The sequence below is a fragment of the Lepidochelys kempii genome, chromosome 6, assembly GCF_965140265.1.
Source record: "Lepidochelys kempii isolate rLepKem1 chromosome 6, rLepKem1.hap2, whole genome shotgun sequence".
NCBI lineage: Eukaryota > Metazoa > Chordata > Testudines > Cheloniidae > Lepidochelys > Lepidochelys kempii.
This window is the reverse complement of record NC_133261.1, coordinates 96,312,276-96,329,205: the sequence shown is the minus strand read 5'-3', so window position 1 is coordinate 96,329,205 and position 16,930 is coordinate 96,312,276. Positions and strand designations below refer to the sequence as shown.

The window sequence follows — 16,930 nt, the reverse complement described above, 5'->3', positions numbered from 1 at the left end:
TCGTCTGGAAGTTTTCATGGGTCCAGGATGGAATTTCTGGTCAAAACTAGGAGAGATTCCAGAATTGAACCTAGGTTTTCCACATCCCAGGCAACTGCCATAACCACTGACCTATAGAGACAGAATCTGTTTGTCTTTGTTTCAAAGTAGGGAGGGACTAGAGCTTCCCCGTTAAATGGCTGTAAGACTTCTTGTTATGGGCAAAACAACATATTTTTCTATAACCTTGTTTTCAGAAATGAAAAAAATTTAACCATTTTTGCTGAAATTTTCTAAAACAAATTCAGCCTGAGGCAGATACTTGGCATGTAAGATTTCAGACAAAATGGTTACATTTAGGCAAAGTTGCAAGCAGCGGAAAATAGGGTTCTATAATGGAAAATGTTGGACAACCTTAACTAAGGTGGTGCTACCAGCTCTGCCCGTAATAAGCCAAGACGGAGTAGAAAGCTACTGGTCTCTATCATCACTACTTCTGAGAACCTAAGGGAATGGACAGCTAGAGTCTTGAGCATCCAGGACTTTACTGTTGTTTTACATCATTTTGCTGGTGCCCAGATACTACAGTGTTTGGTAAATCAGAAATACTTAGAGAGTAGGCTGTGGTGTGCCACAGAATTAGGTTTTCAAACATGTTTTAAAAGGGCTTTTTTCTCCCAAGGGTGTTCAGCCCAGCATGACTTTATTTATGACTAGACAGAGATTGAGTGTTTATACACAGATGGATCTGAATTGTTTTTATTTTACTCTTGAATGTTTTTAATGTGTTAAGATGTATATGTTTCATTGTAAAATTTCTGGGATACTGTTGTAGATTGGTGCTATTTAGAAATACAGTTACTAATTAGCAGTTATTAATTAACAATATCAGATATGATCAAAACAAGAATCTCTAATCTAAACCCCTTTGAATTTCAGGGTGGCTTGGCTTCAGATTTTATGATCAAAGTCAGCTTCTGCAATTTTAGATGATGGGTTTGGATCTAAAACCAGAAGGGGGATGATACCAGTATCAGTTTGACTGTATTCAGAGTCACTCACGGACAGTTCTTTTCATGACATTTTGATCCCAAGTTGTGAAAAATGTTACAAAATTGCTGTCCGTTTGGATGAAATGACTGAGATCTGCTGAAAAGATTAAAGCATTGTTTAATCTCTAAACTCTAGCCCTCATGTGACCTCAAACCTGAAATTGAAAACCCTGTACTAAACCTAATCCAGATCCAGAGTCCCTTCCTCATCCCATATCTAATTATAACCTGTGAGAGCAAGTAATTTCCCAGCCTCTGCGATAATCCAAAAGTTTGTGTCCTGAGGAGAACATAAAATCAGAAGCTGGTTAGAGCTTCTTGTTCTTTTCCTTCCTTTTTCAATACAGATGTTCCCCCTGGTTTTTTTTTTCTTGTCAGGTGGAAATAGAACAAAAAAAGAACTTGAATCTTGATCTGAAGGGAGCAGAAATTGAAAATGCCAGGGAATGTGCTGTGCAGTGAAGGAAGACTTGTCTGCAAGACCCGTGGGAGGAGCAGTAATGTCAACAGATCCAGCTAAAGAGAACTGCAACACCTAGCTTCAGCTGTAAGAAGTACAAAGCAGTACTTTTTTAAAAAATGCTCTTCAGTGTGACTGTGTCTTGAGTTTCCTGGCTCATTATGATCTGTATTTTGGCAGGAGGTTCGTTGACAGTTTGTTTAGAAGACCTTAGGGATTTGCTGGAACATTTTAAATTCATCCAGTGTATTGACAGAAAGACTTACACTACATTCAAGCCTGCCTTCATTTCTGCTTCTTCACCATTTACCTTTATGCACTGAAGTATGTTATGTCGACAACTGCAGCCAAAACAAAAAGCAACCCTGACCTCGCTTACAGTCTTCTCCTATCATTTGAATGTTTTCTTGTAAGCTGGTGGTTTGGTCATCAGCAGAGCCTTTCCTTGTGATCTGCAGAATAAAACCTTTTGAGAGCTAAGCATTGGGGGAACTGGGGAACAGCAAGGGGAAAAGTGGTACGTGAAAAGATCTTTCTTTTATGAAATAGTCTACAGAGTAAAAATTTCCCTGCATCCAGAACATAGTGAATGCCAAGGAAATGGGTGGGTGAGATTCTGTAGCCTGCCTTGTGCAGGAGGTCAGACTAGATGATCATAATGGTCCCTTCTGACCATGAATCTATGAAATAAACAACAAATAATATAGATGATTATCTGACTCTTCCCAGTCACCTTTTCTTCTCTCATCCTCTAAACCAGAACACTAAAGTAATGCACATTTTAATAGGATCTTGACTAGTCATGAGAAAAATTAATTTGTTTTTAAGGTTTTCACTTGCTGGTCAGGTTTATGCCATTAGCTTGACTGAACATGTGACAGCTGCTTGTAATAGAAAGTGTGCAGTGTATAGCAGGGGTAGAGAAGGGGCATTACTGAGATTAGACCATTCCTGCCTAGAAAGATATCTGAGGGAAATAGATTTTATTTTAACATTTTCCTGAATGGTTAAGTAGACTGATTACTGGTTCATGTTGTTTGGACAGGAGGATCTTATGTTCAGGATACTTTGGAAGGCATTATAAGAAGTAAATGCTGTGTGTTCCTGTCCTTGCAATACAATGTTGCTTTCAGATTCCATCCTAACAGTACTTCTTGTTTCAAGAAAGCCTACAGTGTAACAAATGTGTGTACTGTAGACACAATTATCTTTTAAATCACACACTAACTGGGACTAAAAACCTCTAAAAACACTTCTATCACAGTGAACTAAAGAAACCTCCTCTTAGCTGAAAATAGTAGCAAGTCCCCCCCTTATCTTTTTCCTAGACTAGACTGTAGAAGGCAAAATCACTCACTCAATACACATTGCAGTTGAGTTGTAAAATGTTTACAATACCTAATTTTTACAGTTGTGTATCTGACCTGTTTGCTCCCCTGCCCAAAAGTAATAGTTTTTGATAAAAGAATTGTAATTTGTTAAACCATTTATCTTTTTAAAGGGATACTGTTGACTTAAATATACATTTTAAAAAATCCTTATGGTATTATTAACAACATGCTAATTCATTAAAACAGAGAGACTTTTAAAATTCTAAATTTATTTTTCATTATTTGTGTGTTTTTTACATATTGCATTTCACTCCGTGTGGGTCATGACAAATAGACTTTCATTTTGGTTCCTGGTTACTTTCACTGTGACTTCCATGAACAGTGTTGCTGTGTTCAGGTTCCAAATGCCACACTGGATTATTTACATTTGGACTAAAAATTGTTTTAATTAAAATTTTTAAAAAATCATGAGACCCCTTTTAAGGCCCTCTTTTTATATACACCTAAATGTTAAGCCTACAGTAATCTGATGATGTCCTTTTAAATCAAAATTAAAAAAGAAAGGCTCATCTTTTTCTTTAGGCAGCAATAAGGCTACAGCATCTATGGCAAAAGCACATTTCAAAAAAATATTTCAGGGCCCAATCCTTCAAAGACTTATTACTGGGCACGGAGCTTTCAACTGCAGGTAGTCCTCGTGAAGCCCAAGGGACAGCTCCAGGCACTTCATTTCATAGTAAGTATTTGCAGGATCTATCTGTAAATGGGAACACTCATACCCACCTTCGTAAAGCATTTTGGGAGCTGTGGATAAAAAGCACTGTTGAAGTGCTAAGTATTTATGACATAGGGTTGCATAAAGTTAGAGAGTTGTGCCTGAACCATCCAAACAGCCCCTGACTCTGGGGTGAAGAAAAATTCAAAATCTGAACCCAGATCCAAATTTCTTGATTGACCCTTTACAATGGGCTGGCTAGGAACTTGAATTTGTGGCTCAGATCCATCTCTGTATAAAATAAGAATTTCCTCCCACTGTTCCAAAACTCAAAACAAACTGTTGTTCAAAAAAGTTTACATAACTTTTGTTCCCCTTATTTTCTATTTTCACTGTTGCCTCTAGAACACCAGTTTCTGGTAGGGTGACCAGATGTCCTGATTTTATAGGGACAGTTCAGATATTCGGGGCTTTGCCTTATATAGGTGCCTATTACCCCATGCCCCCTGTCCTGATTTTTCACACTTGCTATCTAGTCATCCTAGTTTCTGATAAGGCACAAGAAGAGAAGTAACAAAATACAAGAAGTGAATGTGTTCTCAGGATGTTATTGAGGAACTATCAGAAAGCTCATGTGAAAGAGGCTGTTCTTATTAAATTTCTAGCCCAGATTTGCAGACCCAAGACGTTTGGCTAGCTTAGATCAGTATATGAACTTTTGCATGCTTTTCCCAACCTCTGAAGATTTGGAAATGCATCCTAGTGACAGTTAAATATAAGAAATAATTAAGCAACAAGATATGACATGCCTTAAACAGTGAGGGAACTCAAACACACTTCCCCTTCTCTATTTTATTTTAAGAAGTTTAACGTGTATGGCAGTCCAGCCACAGGACAGATCCTTTCCAACAAACGGGATGATGGAGACTCAGAGGTTTCTGTTGTTGCTTCATTTCTGTCCCTCTTGCTCTCTCTTTTTAATTCAAAATAAGTTAATGAAAATAACACTATGAGACTGATTCTGATCTCACTCATACCAGTATAACTCAGGAGTAGCTCCTCAGAAGCCAATTGGAGTTCAGTGGATGAAATTGGGTCGTCTGTTCTTGAAAAACTATTTTAATCCCCTTTTGATTTCTGCAGAGCATCCTTGATACTTTTATATTTATGCAGTCGGATTTTCCAAAGTTCAGTACCAACTATCAAGGCCAGATTTTCAGAGCAACTTGCCTCCCTATTAGGCACCAGAATAAATGACCAGATTTTCAAAAGAGCATTGGGTGCTGGGCTTTTTTGAAAATCTGGCTATAAGTGTTGCAAATTGGGGGGGCTTCTAGATGGTGGGAACTCTTTAAAATCTAGCCCCATGCCTGACGGTTGAGCACTTGAACATCTGGCCTTTAGTGCCTTCAGAGGGCTACGCTGTCCTTGGGTGATGTGGCCAGTGTCAGCTTTCCTCAATGGCAGTCTGTCTTTCGATCTCATTCTTTCTGCTAGTGTGCAGTTATGCATGGACCATGTTCTCCATTTACATGGCACACAGCAGTAATTAGGATAAAGTACTGGTTGGGGGCGGGAATCAAAAATTTCATCAGACTTTAGAACAGCAGAAAGGATTTAGATGCAAGAGGTTTGTATGATAGGAATAGTTATTCCGCCTCTAGGAAGAGGTCCCTTTAAATGCCTTCCATTAGGTACACCCTTTGTGAGTGACACAGTCTCTGCCCTTTGAAGTGCTTATAGTTCTGGAGTGCAACATGCAAAAAAAGTGCCTTCCGTGCACCTGTACATTTATTTCCTGAAGCTATTTCCACTCTGACCCTCCTGTTTTCTTTTTCAGTTTCATTTTTGGAGAGTAGTGGTACTTGGGGTGCAGTGTGGTTGGTAATGTTTTTTTGGGGAAAATCCACACCACGTTTTAGAGAAACAGACAACATTTGATCAGAGTGATTGGACTAAAGTCTTCCCCTTAAAGCTAAACTCCTCTTACTGATACATATTATATTTAATAACTCTAGATATTTTGCTGATAAGAACAAAGAAAAAAAGGCAAATTCATCTGAAAAATACTCCAACAGATTGATGATACCTGCTGCATTTGAAAATTATTCAAGATTAAAATGATAATCCTCACTAAAGACTGGGGAAATTATAGGGCTCTTCACTGCATGCTGTCATCTGAGCAGTGCTGAGATATCATGTCATTGTGACATACATTATCTTCTGGCAGGGAGTTGCCTGGAATACCTACTTGACAAGACGGTCCAAGAGTTAGAGGAGCCACGTCCTCTTGACTCACGAGCTGCCAAGAGTCCCTCCTGATTATCTCACTACTGATGAAAGGATCAGTTTCATTGCAAAAGGTCCTGAAAGTGAAAGAAGGGGCACCAGAACCAGTAACGTCCATCTCTGGAGCCCAATTACTCTGTCAGTCGCTTGCAGGAAACTCTCATTGATTTCAGTGGCACTTAGCATACAATGGCACTTGGCCCTGATGTGTTACCTTTATTCTGGGGGTTGGCAGATTTTAAAAGATGACACCGCCTAGGTCAGCTTTTACAGATTTAGCCTACATGGTTTTCATCAGTCTAGGAATTAATGGAAGTCACTGATCAGTTGTTGAAGAAATATACACCATCTGCTGCCATTTAGCCTAAAGCAACCTGCTGTGAGCCTTGAAGCCTTCTGGGACAACAAAATTTCAGTTGTTCCTAACCTTCCTTTTGCCTCATCCATCCACACAGTTCATAACCTCTTGCACTATTGTGATGGACTGATCTGATTATTTTGTAACATGTTCCTCTCTTTTTGTTTTGTAAAATAAGAAAGTCTACACACTGGCTAACTCTGTAGAGGTGGTTTAATTATGTTGTGATGTTGGGTTTTTTTTAGCAGCTCTGGAGTGGGATATAATTTTTGTTTGAACTGTGGGAAAGCTGTTAAATAAATGTAAACACAAAACAAAATCCTCACATTTTGATCGTGAAATTGAAGTTGTGTCCTGTATCTTCCATATCCTGCTGCTCTCAGCACACTGTGCTATCAACCAAGGGCTCCTTCTAGGAGAACTGTTTTGAGAGGTACAAGAGGCAACATAACCTGGAAATAATGGGGTGATACAAAGAAAGGGAATATTTCAGCTGAATAATCAATGAGATTGGTTAAACTGTGGGATAGTATCCAAGGGAAATGCTAGGCGATGTATCACTTGAGCCTTTTAATGGATGCACAAAGCTGTAATGATATACGGGAGAATCCTGCATTTGTGGGTGCAATCAGGACCGGCTGACCTGTTCTAAGTAGGTCTTTTCCATCTCTAATTTAGAAGCTGCAAATGAGTCAATATCAGATTGCCATTTCCCACACAGTGGGCTCCAGGAATTTCTAGCCCCTATAAGTAGCAAGGGCATAAATAAACATGAGGGCAGCATCTGCCTATCCAGTCCCCAGCATATTTTTAAGTGACATGAGGAAGACTGGAGGGAAGGCATGGAGGAAAGGAGTGCCTTAATCAGAACATTTGAAGCTGTAATTGAGAGTAAAGTCCTGTTTACAAAGGCCTCTGCCATAATTCTTGGGATTTTTCCAAATTTGGAGAAGCCGTATCAGTTGAGTGCTCTGCAGCTTCTGCCAAGGTCACTGCAGCTGGTGCCCCTGGCTGCCTCTCATTCCAGGTACTTCCTACATCAGACTGAAGACCTTGGCTGTTTTATAAGCCAAAGAAAACTAGTCTTCCCTCGTAAGGGCTGTTCAGCCACAAGGCAGATTTGTTGTCATCCTTCCCAGTTCCTCCAAGTATGCTGTGGTAAAATTGGGGGGGATTAAATCAATGATTTTCTAGTGTAGTGCAATAGAACCACATGTGGAATGATTCTGCACAGCTGCTCTTCAAGCAGCAAACAAGCCATTAGATGAAGTCCCGTTAGCAGGCAACAAGACGGAACGTTGGAATCAGAAAGTTCCATGGCAGTTGGAATGGCAGTTTACTTATTTATTTAGAGTTACAAAGACAGTTGGAAGTGGTAGTTTTGGGTCAGATGGTTGGCATTGGACATGGACAGGTAAGCATGGCATCCTAGTAACACGCAGGAACAATAATAAAAGAGAGAGAGAGAGACTCACAATTAGAAATGTGTGGACAGTTTTAGATGAGGCAGTGGGAAGCATAGGGAGTAATAGGCCCCTGTAACAGAGCTTTTAATAGACAGTTGAGACATGCTGAAATATCACCGTACTGGACATATTTATACAAGAGCATCATCACATCATGTGTCCAGGCAGGAGCCTATATGTAACCGGAGTGGAGCAGTGAAGTCCATAGCTGGTGAGGGAGTACAAAAAAAGCTATACCATTATCAGTAATCCTAGTTCCCTGGATCCTGGCCACATCACCTGCCTCAGCTATTTAAGATTCTGAATAAGATAAAGAACAGAAAAGGATCAAAAGCTAAATTCCAGCATCTTGTCTTGGACCCCTGTTAAATCCAAGCTGCAGTCCTGTGTCTAGGAGATTTGTCTTAGCATGATTTGACTAGCATCATTCTCAGAAAAATACCACTGTCTACTGGTCAGGGAAACTGCTATAAGTCTCTAATAGCCATTGCCATGTTTAAATGTGGTAATTGCTGGCAAGGTTTCAATTATCAGGTGCAAAAATAGCCTTATGCAATCCCAATCTGTGGTGCAGCAAAGCAGGAGGCAGGTATGCCATTGGCTGCAGATGCCCTGGTATGTTAAAATGGAGCGATAAGCACCGCAGGAATACTGGGATGCACAAATGCAAAATTTCTTTTCTGGATGTGGAGGAGGGTTCAGAGACCTTTAGTGCTTCAGGGGCCTCGCAACTGCTGCAGCCAATGACATAAGGGCTGGGAATCTACTGCTAGACTAGCAGAACCAACAGCCCTCCCTAAAGAGCTTCTGTGATGACTCTCTTCCAGCTGTAGGTCGAACTGGAAGGAGAAGTTGAAAATTGCCAAAGGCATAAGACAGTGAAAAGCAATTTTTGAGGAGAAATCCTTTGCAAAAGATTCCTCTCTCACAGAGGAAACATCCACTTGCCTCTATGGAGGTAGAGACTTGTTAGGGCATGGTCAGTTTGTCAACTATACCAACAGGGAGAATGCTCTGGTTAAAAAAATAAATAACATAACACAAATGAATTCTCTCTCCAGACTTGACAGAAATACCCATGAGTTCTGACTTCTGCCCAGAGCAGTAGATCCACTGCAGGAGAAATCAAAACTGCAGACAAGAAAACTAATGTTGACTTTCAACCTTAATGTGAATTGATCTTAACAGGACAAATATGGCTTCCTACTTGTCTGTCTCCCTGCCTTTTGAAAAAGTTTTGTTTGAATCAGACTGCCGAAAGCAGGAATAAAACCTTTTTTTTCCCAGGCGGCTAGCTATCTTTTTCACAGGAGGAGAAAATAAATGTTGGAACCCCAAGTTTTCATGGTAGTTGGGAAAGCTGTTCTGAGAGAGTGATTTAGGGGGTTTGTGGTGGCAGGGGAGTAAAGAAGAGGAAAACATGCCAGCATACTTTGAAAAAAGAAAAGGAGTACTTCTGGCACCTTAGAGACTAACATACTTTGAGGTTATAATCTCATCAGAGAAATTTGATATTGTTTCACAAAGTCCTATGACCAGGCCAGAGACTGAGTGCCCTGGAAAATGTGACTGAAGGAGCTGCAGAATCTGCCTGTCACTCAGGGATTGACACTGGGAATGAAGGACAAAGCAAGTGAAAATTCAGGGCAAAAACTACAACAAACTTGAGGATTTGTATACCAGTATGGAGTTGGACCTGCACCACATAGTCAAGACTGATTCTCGGATACTACAGTGATAACATCCCTAAAAGATATTTTAGATAGACCCAGATCCAACTTTGAGGGTTTCCAGATTCAGGGGAGTTTATCTCTGTGTTGTATAGAATGGGTTTGGAGACTGAGTACTAATTAGCAAAGGGAAAAGAAAATTAGAGTAACAGCGTTTAAATGTGTTTTTATTTTGTGTGTGTTACCCTGGGGGACCAAGGAATTGCTCCTGAGCATGAGACTGTGTGTTGGGATTCTAATCTTCAACCTACCACTTACTCAGTGAGCCAAATTCTAAGATGATTTTGCACCCTTTGATGGGGTTTCAGGAAGTATACATTAGTGCAGAATTTGGTCCTCTGTGAGACCTTGAATGTCAACTGGGCCCAAATTTTCAAAAGTGGGCATTAAATTTGGGTTACACTAACAGCCATAATGAGAAGGTTATCCTTACTAGATAAAATGGTTGAGATCATTTGGTCATAGGTCCTGGTAGGAATGCTACAATATATATTAGAAACAAATTCATTCCTGTACTGGGCATGGTTTGTTTCTGAACTATCCATCTGAGATCTCCTCCTGACACCTTGTGGCCAGATTCTAAAACTGACATTCCCTCAATGTGGAAAAGAAATGGTATTGTTATGAAGCCACAGTGAAGGTTGTAACTAGCTTCCCGTTATTAGTAGAGAAATCTTTTGTGTATGATTTGCTGCCTAGAGAAGAGCTTCATTTTTATTTAAAGTTGGAGGTAATTGAACAAGACAATCCCATAATATGTCAGTTTGATACATCAGTGGTAAATCACATCTGATTGCATTTTCCTAATTGTTCTTGACAAGTGTGCGTCCTGACTTGAAGCCACATCTACTGATTCTCAGCTGTGTCCTTTAGCCACAAGATCATATTTTCCCCGCAAGGTCCCCAGCAGACTTTATAAAATTTGCAGTGGCCTTCGCATTCTTTACTCTCTGAATGTCTCTGCTCATTGGCCTTGGAGGTCTCTGCTCCTTAGCAGTCTCTGTTGACATCAAGATGAGATTTGCATGTTGGGACATGTTGTGTCTATAAGGACACATGTATTGTTTCTTTAAATTGGTAGCAGAAAGCTAGGCAGGAGGGTGCTGGGGAAAGTTCTAGGCAGACACTTTACAGAGAAGTACAGAGTGAGTACAGTACCTTGAAAAATAATGCTGTTGTGCTTATTCTAATAAGGTTCTTATTCAGGATTGGAAGAAAGTGACTCTTTCTGTGATTCTTCATAATTGTCACATGGCCGTGTCCTCCAGCCTCACTTCCACAGTCAGGTGGCTTTAGCATTGGGCAAAGGGACATGCTTTGGCCAACCTTGGTTTCATACAACTGGTTGAATGATGCAGGCAGAGACATTATCACTTCCCGTTTTAAAGGCAACTTCTGCTGCTTCACATATAAGATGTTAACCTTCTGGTCCTCTGGCAGGCAGCAGTTAAAACACTGAATGCAGCCAAGCCAGGCCCAATGTACGCATACACATTTAGATGCTGCCTGGGATATCAGTGATGGAAATGAATGCAGTTCAGGTAAAGGCACTACTAATACCTCAGAGTTATTTTCTACTGAACAGAACATCAAGGCAATACAGGTGACAAGGTTTCCAGCAGCCAGACAAATGCCAAGGCATTTATTGAAAAGAAAGGAAACTGTGGTAAGATTTTCTCCTCCCCTCACAAAGAAGTTCAGGAGGCCCAGCATGCAGCCTGTGGGGGCGGAGATAAAAAAGTGACTTTAATCTGCCTTTGCACTACCATTATTTTGGAACAGCCTGTACCTGCCCAGACCTTAATGTAACTTAGGCTGCTCTGATTTATGATCTGTATCCCAGGGTCTCCTGTGTGCCTTGGGAAGCCCAGAATAGTGATACTGTGGTGTGCATGCAGCATGTTCTCACTACATGCTCTCGCTCTCTTTCCCCTTCCTTGGCCTTCCCCTGACATACAGTCTATCCTGAAGCAAGGAGGAGGATTAATGAAGAGTCCTTATGCCAGAAAGCCCCCCATGGAAGGTTTATTCTTAGTTACTGCCCCCTTTAAGGTCCCTTTGTACGGCCAGAGCAATGTAAATGAGAACCAGACCCTATGATGACGTGATTTAGTTGGGTTTCTCCTCTTTTGAGCAGGGGGTTGGACTAGATGACCTCCTGAGGTCTCTTCCAACCCTAATCTTCTTTGATCATATGATTCTATATATGGACGCATGCCTGGGGAAACTAATAATTCTAGCAGATCATAAGTCAATTAGCTAACACTCTGTAGTGTGGCTAACACATTTGTAAATGCGGGTCTAAGCGTTCCAGAACACAAACAATTATGGAGTGTCTAAACTAGCATTTACAAAGATTTTAGTTAACTTGAGTTAACTGGAAATCAATTAAACTTGAGTGATGACAGGACCACAAACTTTAGTCTAGATTTAGCACATGAGGAATCCTGACTCATCTGGCAAGGTCCTTGTGGCAGACACATGTGGCAGACACACAAATTCAAAGGTGATGTGTAAGAGAAGGTGTAAGTTACATTTAAATAAGTAAGGACCAGATACTTCACTCACTGATGCTAGTGTAAATCAGGAGAAACTCTATAGAAGTAAATAAATTATACAGATGGCAAAAGCCTAAAGGCCCTGAGTAAATACATGTAAAGGAGCCTAAGGGCTTGTCTAGACTAGAGAAATTTGCACTGGTGTAATTACATTGTAACATCACTGCAAACCTCTAATGTACAGATGCTGAACAGAAGCAAAACAAGGCTTGCACCAATGTGATTTACCCTGGTAACTTACACTGGTGCTGCACATCTACACTGGAGATTTGCCCTGTTTAGTTACACCTAGGCAAAAATCCCAGTATAACCAGGACCTAAACAAATCTTAAGGGAATCTCAGCTGGGAAAGGATTGGTTGATTGTAACACCGATGTAACTCACTCTGCACTCTCTTAGGGCATGTCTAAACTACAAAGTTAAATCGACTTAATTTAAGTCGACATCCAGCTGCCACAGTAATTAAGTTGATTGGGCGGGTCTACACCACGCTCATTGTGTCAGTGGAGTGCATCCTCCTAGCAGCACTTGCATCGATGCAGAGAGCAGTGTGCCCTGGGCAGCTATCCCACAGTGCAACTAGCAGCAGGGGTTTTGGGGAAGGGCTTGCAATGCCTCATGGAACCAAAACATTGTTGGGGGGGAATGGGAACATAGCTTCAACCTCCCATGATGCAGTTTACTTCCTCCCTCCCTCCCCTGATATCAACAGCAAACAACCCATACTTTTTCAGGCCTTTTTTCAAAAGGCTGGCTTAGCTGCATGTACACAATACCCCAAAAAGTGAGGACCCCGCTCAGCTGTGCACTCTTGTTGTGAGCATTACAAACACCTTGCACCTTATCCTGAAGTATTTCCAGAGCCGAGACGGGAGCCACCACGTGAAACGTGATATCATTCGAGCAGCCCTCTTGCAAGCCAGAGAACAAAACAATTCCCAGTTGCTGCTGGCAGTCACGCAGCAGCTGAACACAGTGGAGTGTCATTTCTGGTCCTGGGAAACAAGCACTGACTGGTGGGATCGCAGTTATGGGATGATGAGCAATGGCTGCAGAACTTTCAAATGTGGAAGGCCACTTCCCAGGAGCTTTCCCCAGCAATACTAAAAGGAGACCTGCTCTGACAGTGGAAAAGCGAGTGGCGATTGCTGTTTGGAAGCTTGGAATGCCAGATTGCTACCGGTCAGTGGGGAATCAATCTGGAGTTGGTAAATCCACTGTGGGAGCTGTTATGGTCCAAGTGGCAGGACCATTAATCGACTTCTGCTAAGAAGAATAGTGACTCCGGGCAATGTGCAGGACATAGTGGATGGTTTTGCAATGATGGGGTTCCCTAACTGCAGTGGGGCACAGACCACCTTGGCGCCAGACCACCTTGCCAAAGAATACATAGAGTGCCAGAGGTGTTCAATATTTTGTTGAACATGTCATTGTGTTTTCTCTTTGTCCGTTTTCTAATCTGCAAAAACCTCTCCACTGGTGTGAAGGTTAAGCTGAAGGCCAAGCTTTCCACTGTAAGGCATGCGCAGCACAAGGCAACCATTGTCAGTGCATACCCTGGGTCTAGTACAAAATTGCTATTTAAAAATCACTCCCCTTATTTCACTGAAGTGCAAGACGGAATATAATCAGTATCCCTAGCTGTTCAATGAACCGGTTTGCCGTTCCAGCCATGGTGAGTATGGCCCAGGGACATGGGTGATGGGCCTTGTGCTGCAACTTGTGGGCAACCTGCATGAGAAGTACATGTGGGCAGGTAGACAATGCCCCCTCCCCTTAGCAACATGGATGGTTCACAGAGACTGGGGACCAGTGTTAAGCCTCCAAAAATGCGATCTGTGGCCGAGGCAACTCTGGGGTGGGGGGTGGGGGAGAGTTTGCGGCCACAAGAGAACACAGAACCCCCCTTCCCCTTCCCTTGACACTGCTGGTAACAGTCGCCCTGGGCTTGCAGATTCTTAGGTCAATGTCGTTCCCTGCCACTCAAACCACAAGCATGTTAGGGAAACCGTGGTTGAGGGACCCGGAAATCACCATGGGTGGGAGAATGACATGCTCTGTTGTTTGTGGTACAAGCACTTGTAATGAAAACTTCCACCATTTCCTCTAGGTGATCCTATGTGATATCAGCCTCTTGAGGGTAACGGAGGTGACAGGGGAGCAGATGCTGCAAGTGTCCGGGTACAGACCTGGCCCTCATGCTGCTATGCTGTGTACCTCAGTGATGCTTCCAGAATTAATACTAGACTGACGTGAGAAAGTGGCCTACCATGGTGGAAGAAATAACAAATCTTCTGCAAAAGATTGCAGAGTACCTTCAGAAAAGTTTCCTTGAGACCTCTATGGAGGATTCCTGGGCCATCCCAGTGCACATAAACAGTCTTGTCTGAGGGGCATCCTCTGTGTAGCTGGAGCGGCCACTGGGAATCAGATACCCACTGCACCTCACTTTTTCTTCATATTAAACATAAAATATATGAGCATGTAACTCCTACAGTTTGATTGGAACAGCATACTCATCAGAGGTGCCTTCCTCAGCAACACGCTTGACCACAATGCTAGTCGTGGCTCTCAGGGAGAATGGATCCCCCTCTCGCCTGTCTCCCATTCTCCTCCTCTTCCTTGTCTAAAATCTCCTCCTCATTGTTGCCTGAGGTGGCCCAGGACTCAGACTCCTGTGAGGTATCCACGATGCATGTGGGGGTAATGGTGGGGTCGCCGCCAAGAATCACTTGCAGCTCATTGTAGAAGCAGCATGTTTATGGTGGAGAACCAGAATAACTGTTTGCCTCCCTTGTCTTCTGGTATGTCTGCCAAAATTCTTTGATTTTCACATGGCACTGCTGTGTGGCCTGGGTGTAGCCCTTCTCCTCTATGCCCCGCGCGATCTTTTTATAGATGTCTATGTTTCTACAGCTGGATCGGAGCTGTGCTTGCATACTCTTCTCCCCAGAGACAGATAAGATTCACCACCTCCTGTGTACTCAAGGCTGGAGTATGTTTGTGGCACTGAGTCGCCATGATCATAGAATCATAGAATATCAGGGTTGGAAGGGACCCCAGAAGGTCATCTAGTCCAACCCCCTGCTCGAAGCAGGACCAATTCCCAGTTAAATCATCCCAGCCAGGGCTTTGTCAAGCCTGACCTTAAAAACCTCTAAGGAAGGAGATTCTACCACCTCCCTAGGTAACGCATTCCAGTGTTTCACCACCCTCTTAGTGAAAAAGTTTTTCCTAATATCCAATCTAAACCTCCCCCACTGCAACTTGAGACCATTACTCCTCGTCCTGTCATCTGCTACCATTGAGAACAGTCTAGAGCCATCCTCTTTGGAACCCCCTTTCAGGTAGTTGAAAGCAGCTATCAAATCCCCCCTCATTCTTCTCTTCTGCAGGCTAAACAATCCCAGCTCCCTCAGCCTCTCCTCATAAGTCATGTGTTCTAGACCCCTAATCATTTTTGTTGCCCTTCGCTGGACTCTCTCCAATTTATCCACATCCTTCTTGTCGTGTGGGGCCCAAAACTGGACACAGTACTCCAGATGAGGCCTCACCAATGTCGAATAGAGGGGAACGATCACGTCCCTCGATCTGCTCGCTATGCCCCTACTTATACATCCCAAAATGCCATTGGCCTTCTTGGCAACAAGGGCACACTGCTGGCTCATATCCAGCTTCTCGTCCACTGTCACCCCTAGGTCCTTTTCCGCAGAACTGCTGCCTAGCCATTCGGTCCCTAGTCTGTAGCGGTGCATTGGATTCTTCCATCCTAAGTGCAGGACCCTGCACTTATCCTTATCAGATTTCTTTTGATCTGATGATCAGTTGGGCTGGTGAGCTCTCCACACTGATCAAACAGGAAATGGGAATTGAAAAGTTCCCAGGGCTTTTACAGCAGAGGGGCTATTTCTTGTGTACCTGGCTGCTGTGCAGCGGAGTTGAAAACAATCATCAGAGTGCTCACAGTGGAGTATTGTGTGACACCTCCTGGAGGCCATTTCAGCTTCAGTCGACTTATACAACACTGCATCTATATTGCCTCTCTGTCAGCCCGTCAACATTGAATTAAGCGCTACACTTCTCGCAGAGGTGGAGTAACTAAGTCAACGTAACAGGTGAGTTAGGGCAGCGATACTGTAGATGCAAACATTATTAGATCAACATAAGGCAGCTTCCATCAAACTAAGTTTATAGTAGAACTGTCAAGTGATTGAAAAAATTAATTGTGATTAATCACAGTTTTAATTGCACTGTTAAACAATAACAGAATACCAATTGAAATTTATTATAAATATTTTGGATGTTTTTCTACAATTTTCAAATATATTGATTTCAATTACAACACAGAATACAAAGTTTACAGTGCTTACTTGATATTATTTTTGATTAAAATATTTACACTGGAAAAAGATAAATAAAAAGTTGTATTTTTCAATCACAAGCACTGTAGTGCGATCTTTTTATCGTGAAAGTCAACTTACAACTTTTTTTTGTTATATAACTGCACTCAGAAACAAAACAATGTAAAAATTTTAGAGCCTACAAGTCTACTCCACCCTACTTCTTGTTCAGCCAAACACCAAAACAAACAAGTTTGTTTCCATTATGATTTATGGGAGATAATGCTGCCTGCTTCTTATTTACAATGTCACCTGAAAGACAGGCATTCGCCAGGCACTTTTGTAGCTGGCATTGCAAGGTATTTATGGGCCAGATATGCTAAACATGTTGGAGGTGATCACTCAAAATGAAGTGGGCAATTGAGGGTTACATGCATTGCCCCGTCTGTTTAACAATCTGTCCCAATTTGTATTTAGCTCAGCTGCTCAGACACTGCTTCCTTCCTGAGACCTGAAGAAGAGCTCTGTGTAGCTCGAAAGCTTGTCCCTTACACCAATAGAAGTTGGTCCAATAAAAGATATTACCTCACCCACCTTGTTTCTTTCATATTCTGGGACCAACACAACTACAACAACACTGCAAACTACTGTT

At 42.1% G+C, this 16,930-nt stretch overlaps 1 protein-coding gene across 1 annotated transcript in view; it reads left to right on the top strand.

Moving 5' to 3' along the window:
* Window positions 1-6,503, top strand: part of STON2 (stonin 2) — an 86,660-nt gene extending 80,157 nt beyond the window's left edge. The window contains exon 6 of the mRNA XM_073349345.1: window positions 1,410-6,503. Coding sequence (XP_073205446.1) covers window positions 1,410-1,493 — 84 coding nt within the window. The 3' untranslated portion in view covers window positions 1,494-6,503. The remainder of the gene's footprint in view (window positions 1-1,409) is intronic.
* The last annotated feature ends 10,427 nt before the right edge of the window (window positions 6,504-16,930 follow it).